Source organism: Anabas testudineus, chromosome 19 (assembly GCF_900324465.2).
Source record: "Anabas testudineus chromosome 19, fAnaTes1.2, whole genome shotgun sequence".
Taxonomy (NCBI): Eukaryota; Metazoa; Chordata; class Actinopteri; order Anabantiformes; family Anabantidae; genus Anabas; species Anabas testudineus.
In genome coordinates, this window is record NC_046628.1 from 1070354 (window position 1) to 1076747 (window position 6394).

The following is a 6394-nucleotide window of genomic DNA, read 5'->3' on the forward strand; positions in this document are numbered from 1 at the left end:
TCATATCCCTCAGATACAATATACTTTTAAGCAATGTGTTCAGGGCAAACAGCAGTTTAATCAAATAGATCTAAATTATTTAATAAGAAGGGAAACTTATTTTAGTGTGTATAATTTGGCTAAACTATATTCTCATATAATTTTAATATGATTTTTGTAAAGATCAGTGGATATAAAAGTGTAAAAAAATATCACAATTATGTCTTCATGTTCCTGCTACCACCTTCCTTTTTCCTCATTTCCTCTCTGCAGCTGTGTCTGAAGTTTCTCCAAAATGATGTTTTGTTGTATATCTCTGTGTTTTACAGCTGCTTGACCTGTTCATGGTGTGGGACTGGTCAACGTACCTGGCAGATTACGGCCAGCCGACCTCCAAATACCTAAGAGTTAATCCAGCCACTGCTCTGGCTTTATTGGAGAAGTAAGTGCACCTGATGTATAGACCCTGCTGGGCAAGTGTGTGTCACACTTGTTTTAGCATGAAGACACAAACTGACTCATTTAGTTTCTTATAAATAATTTTGTGAAGTTTCAATCAAATACATCACACCTAATTTTTTTGCTGTTAGCTGCAGTAAAAATTGAGACTCTTGACTAAGACACAATTTTCAAATGAGCTTAGAAGTTCTGTAAATCAGTAATTTTTCATTGGTTATTCCATCTATCCAATTTGTCTTATTCTGATCTAGGCCTAACTAGAGTCATATCTGGAATTGTTTTAGGAATTTTAGAAAATAATCACAATAATTAATTTTAGGTCTGTTTTGTACTAAACATGCAAATTAAAATGTCTCACATTTAACTTAGTGAACCCTGCAGAAACCCTTATAACGGGAGTCACGATCATGTATGCCAATGAAAACGTGGCATAATCTCTCAGCAATGGTTTCTATATGGTATGCGTATGTGTAAGAAACTGCTTCTCTGACATTCGTACCACTTAATTATATTAACACTGCCATAAGCTTAGCCATGGATGTGTCTACTCTCTGTCTGTTCTTCTAAATGTTCTCTCTGCTATTTTCCTGCTACAAACTGTTGCTTCTCAGAGTCTACAGAGGGTAGGTGCAGCCTCTTCCTCACTGATTATTTTTGGTCTTCTACATGCATGCTGTCAGATTTAACCACAATTCTTTCTTCACTTCACATTACAGTGTGTCTTTTCTTGGCTTTGTGCAAATTTTGACCAATGTCATGGTTTACAACTATATTATTAACAATGTATTTTTGACTTCTGCTTAACCTTGCTCTGCATTATTTGACTATAAGCTTGTTAAGTGATGACTTATTGTCATCCCCATGACATAACTGTTTCTAGGTCTAAATTTGATTCATTCAGTGTACCACGTCAGCACTACCTGACTTCAAATCTTAATGATGAGTTCAGTAAGAAAAACCCTCTCTGTTTGCAGGATGAAGGACACCAGTAAGAAGAACAACATCTTTTCTCAGTTCAGGAAGAATGACAGAGACAAACAGAAGCTGATAGAGACTGTGGTCAGACAGCTGAGGAGCCTGGTCAACGGCATGTCATCCTAAACACACACGCAGGTTCAGTGTGTGCGCCAAAGAGATATACAATGTTTGAAACATGCATGCAATTACATACACATGCTTGCGCACACACTAAACTGCCACGAAACTCAATGAAGGGCATTTTAACACATGGAATGAAGTGATAACACAAAGCATGTGACATGAATATACCCAAAAATCTACACATGGAATTTGCACTCACAGAGACGGCTAATATGCACACACATCACTTAGAGGTGCAGCAATATAGGTACAGTGCACACAGCATGCAGGGAAGTGACTCCAAGCAAATACAATACTTCAAAACTTCATGTAAATAACACACATATTCATGGCGGTCTACTCGACTCTTCACTAGACTGGACAGTAAAATGCTTGTAAAGTATTTTAATGGCTTTGATAACACAAACATGTTTTTCGTGTGTGAGAGTACAGTGACAATAACTGCTGAGTGCGGGAGACTGGTGACACACACAGGTACTGGGACAGTGAGGTCAAAAGTCAACTCTTGCTGCACCACAATTTATGGGATGAGCCATTTCCTGTTGTCATGTCAGAAACACATTATATTGTGTATCTGAAAATGAGATAACAGAACTTCTGTCCTCCATGTATGAAGTCAGGATCTAGTAGTTGTTCATGTAGAGCACTCAGGTTATTGGTAATCTGTTGATCGAGGTGTACAGATCAAATCAACATTTCTAATTGCCTAAGCCTAATAAGCCTACACTTACAAACTCACACTGCAGTAACCTTTAACATGCAGCAGACCACCAGCCGCAGGACAATCTTAGATCACTTCAAAGGGCTGAGTGATACTAAGGCTAGGATACACCAGGAGGTGACGTAGATCAACTGGGTCTGGGTCAAAAAGTGTACTAGGACATAACTTGAAATACCAGCAGGTGGCGTTGATCTGTATTTATGATTTAAAAGAGAAAAGAAGAAGCCCTAAAACTGCAATATAGACTTGCAGCTCTGGCTTACATTTTCACACCACTCTCGCTCACCACAGACCGTTTATAGCCATTAAGAATCCAGAATTGTCTGAGAAGAAGTTGTAAATAGCGCTGGGGTCCTTTTCTCTTCTCACGCAGTGGTTTACTGAGCTCTACGCCCGATCAGAGATGACGTCCAACATCAGTTTAACATGCTCAATAAGCTGAAAAGCAACCAATAGGGGTCTGACTAGTGCACGACAAGGCTGAAAAATGTAAAGTGATGACCTGGCCTAGACTTGGTTTTAGAATTATGGTTCACACAGACACAGGTAGCTTATTTAGACAACATTAAATAAAACAGATTACTGTAGCCCAAGTTCTTAAGTAGATGTCTTAATGGAGCTCCACATCACATCATATGAAACTACTTTTTAATGTGCAATAAAGGGTTTCATTCTCAGAGACTAGTTACTCCATCACCCATAACTCTAATTTCAGTCATTCATGTGGGGTTTGTTCAGTACAGTGCAGCTTTGTTGAACATTTAATCCACTGATCAAACTCAGTTGTGCCACTTTCTGTTATGTCCAGGGACCTAACCTGTTTTCTCCAGTCTCCCTTACTGCGGTCCCTGTACTTTTGCTGTTGTCACTGTTTGTGTGTGTGTGTGTGTGTGTGTGTGTGTGTGTGTGTGTGTGTGTGCGTGCGTGCAGAAAGAAGGTGATTATTAGGTGATGGGTGGAAGGAAGAACAGGTAAATGAATGATGATGTCTTGAAAGACTGATGTTCATGGAAAACAAAGAAGCTTTTAGGTGTTTGTCTTCTTTACTTCCTTACATTGTACATGTCAGCCAGTTTTGACACTCAGATTGTAGTGGGATTCTTCACAGAACATAACATTAAATGAAATTATGCCATCTGTTGGAACAACTCACCAGTTCATGTAGACCTGTCCACTCAATGCAGGAGGTTTATGTACTGATTTGAAATTGATTGTACAGGTGGATACATGGGTTTGCTCTGCATGCGCTCCAAGGACCTGATCAGGGCCTTGGATTCCTATGTAGTGTAAAAGCAAGCAGGTCATATAGCAGTCACAGTGATTATACCAGCCACGCACCATCTGAACTTCAAATCTGATCTTTACCCATTACAAGTTTCCTCTCAGTATCACAGCTGTACAGCTCACATGCAGAAGAGGGTTCAGGTGGTTTCATTCCTCCCTCTGTAAATTATTAGTTGTAGGGATAAGGACATTATTTCTGTGAAGTTAAATGCAGCCCACCCAAATGACTTGATTCATACTTAGAAGTTATTATATAGACATATACAGTATGTATTTCAAAGTAAATAACTTGCATTCTAAATTCTCTTTTTGTACCTCAGGGTGACATGAAGCTTTAGAATTGTAAAACCCTCATACAGTCACAAAGCACAGCAATAATGAATTGGTTCCTTTACAGCCTCACTGGCAGTTTGATTCTGACTAAACCCTGTTCATGACTCCTGATGAAAACATTTTATAACAAGACTGTTTCTATTGTGTTTGTGTTTTTGGTCTGTGCTCTACTTTCAGCAGGCGTTTTAGCACTGAACTGTTTGTTCCTTTTAGATTAATTGTTTTTCCTTTTTGTAAAAGTTGCTTGTAAATGCCACTGTATATACTGCATATTTTGTAAAGAAAATATTCCAGAAGATTGTCAACTACAAACAGAAGTGGAGGTTGACACTGTGATATGCACCTCCGTTAACACCTAAATATGTAGTTTAACTTTGCTTTTGTTACTTGGTGAACACAGTTCAGTACAGTGTGAGGAGCTCAGTGACTTCCGTTGGTACCTTCTCTCCACTCATTCTTCTCATTAACATATAAAATATTATATTATGTGCTGTATAACATTACAGTATGAACTCTTATATACTCTATATATACTGGTCCAAAAGATTTCAACCGAGACATTATCCAGAAATGAATTTTTTTGCACATGTTGCATACTCATGTCTATGAAATGCACCAATTCTAAGACAGTAGAGGCTGGATAACAATATTTGGCATAGGTGCACTGTATGTTGCCACAGCACTAAATTCATCAGTCTTACAATGGGATAAGAGTCATGCAACACTCACTGTTCTGCTGCTCCATAAGTATAGTTTTTAATCACTACTATACTGAAAAGTCTGTGGCTAAGCAGCTCATCCACAGATCGCAAGATTGGTGGTTCATTATTTGACACATTTGTCAATGTGATATTTGGCAAACAACTGATTCCCAGGTTCCAAGTTCCACTAGTGGGCAATTCAGCACCTTCAATGGCAGCCTGCAAAGGTTTGGCATTTAATAATAATGACATACTTTATCGATCCCCTTAGGGGAAATGGGGTTGGACAGTTGCAACACAGTAAACATGAGTGCTGCTATGGGGTTTTGGTGTCTTGTCCAAGGTCACTTCAACAAGTAGCCAGGGGGAACCTGGAATTGAACCATTCACTCTGGGGTTCGTAGACAACTGCTACGACTGCTGTACTGCCGCCCCAAAGCCTCCCTTCAAGTACAGTATGCCCCATCAGCACCTGGAAGACTTTTAATGTGAAACCTCTTTACAGGTAATGTATGTATGAGTATAACATGACTCCCATGTTGGAAGCTGTGCTGAAACTTGCAATACATTAAAGTTTATTTATCAAATAAAAAATGATGGATAGGGAAGTGGCTGCACCTAATACAAAAACTAATCCAATCCTGTATTCATCAAATTCTGTTTAACATATATGCTACATATTAAGAAAGGGAAGGAATTTTGATCCAGGGCCCGAGGTTCACATGTTGAATCTGTGGTTTACTGCAACAAAAGCACTCTGGTTAAAGTTAGGGAAAGGTTGTGGTGTCTGTGTTAATAAAACACATCCTTTGTGATGAAGCTTCTCAGTCATCCAGGCAAAGTCATCTGGATGTTGAATCATGGCAACTGGACTCCCTTCTTAGGTCGAAAAGTTTCACTACCCATCCATGTAACTTCTTCTGTCTTTATCGGGCGAGTCAAAACAAAACCATTAACAAAAGTTTAGATTGGATATTTTGACAGACAACAAAAAAGTGTTGCCTGTGATGCTTCAGTATCAAAAATAGTTTTGAAATGTGAAACAATGCTGTGTCCATTTGCAACCAAATTAAATACTTGCTAATGTAGTGATTTTCTGATTATTATCTCTATAGTTACACATTATTTTATGTGTGATGACAAGAGAAAACATTTCAGAAGCTCAATTTATATGAGTCTTTAACAACATTTCCCTTTAAAAGTGCACAATTTAAGAAAATCTACATTCTTGGCTGTGATAGAAGTGGAGAGAGGGTACATTACGATATCCAAACTATACCTTGCTTTACCTTTGTTGTCATTCTCCGTAAAACACCCTGACTGAGATGTGGTTTTCCTAAACTTATTTTTAATTTTGTGTGCTCTAATAAAAAGTCTATTCAACAGTAGCGTCTGCTTGGTGTTAAGCTTGTCATTTGGCCCGGGACACAGAGAGCACTGTTTGTCCAGCACTGAGCTCGACAGCCAAATGATCTTGAGTAGTTCCTGTCCACATGGCCACGAGTCTGTCATCACTCCTTTTGAAGCACAAAGGTAAACAAAAATAGAAAATAATACTTTTTTTTTTTTTTTGTACAAGTTTCTCAGTGGTCTTAATCCTCGCTGCAAAAATTATGCTACAAAAATATTGTCATATAATCAAAAATGTCCATAATGACATTGGCATTGGTAAGCAGTGTTCCTAAATTATATTCTTTTTCAATAGTTATGGTCAGTGAAACTATCATTTACATTTTCCACTGTCATCAGTTGTGATGCATAAAGTGTTGTCGAAGAAGTAACTAATAGAAATATCAAAAGGCAGAGTTTGAGGTGT

The 6394-nt window shown here is 38.3% G+C and overlaps 1 protein-coding gene across 7 annotated transcripts in view; it reads left to right on the forward strand.

The window, feature by feature from the left end:
- Positions 1–5966, forward strand: part of exoc6 (exocyst complex component 6) — a 46299-nt gene extending 40333 nt beyond the window's left edge. For all 7 annotated transcript variants that reach the window (XM_026350897.1, XM_026350898.1, XM_026350899.1 and 4 more), the window contains 2 exons: positions 309–421; positions 1413–5966. In XM_026350897.1, the coding sequence (XP_026206682.1) occupies positions 309–421; positions 1413–1539 (240 nt within the window). In that variant the 3' untranslated portion in view covers positions 1540–5966. The remainder of the gene's footprint in view (positions 1–308; positions 422–1412) is intronic.
- The last annotated feature ends 428 nt before the right edge of the window (positions 5967–6394 follow it).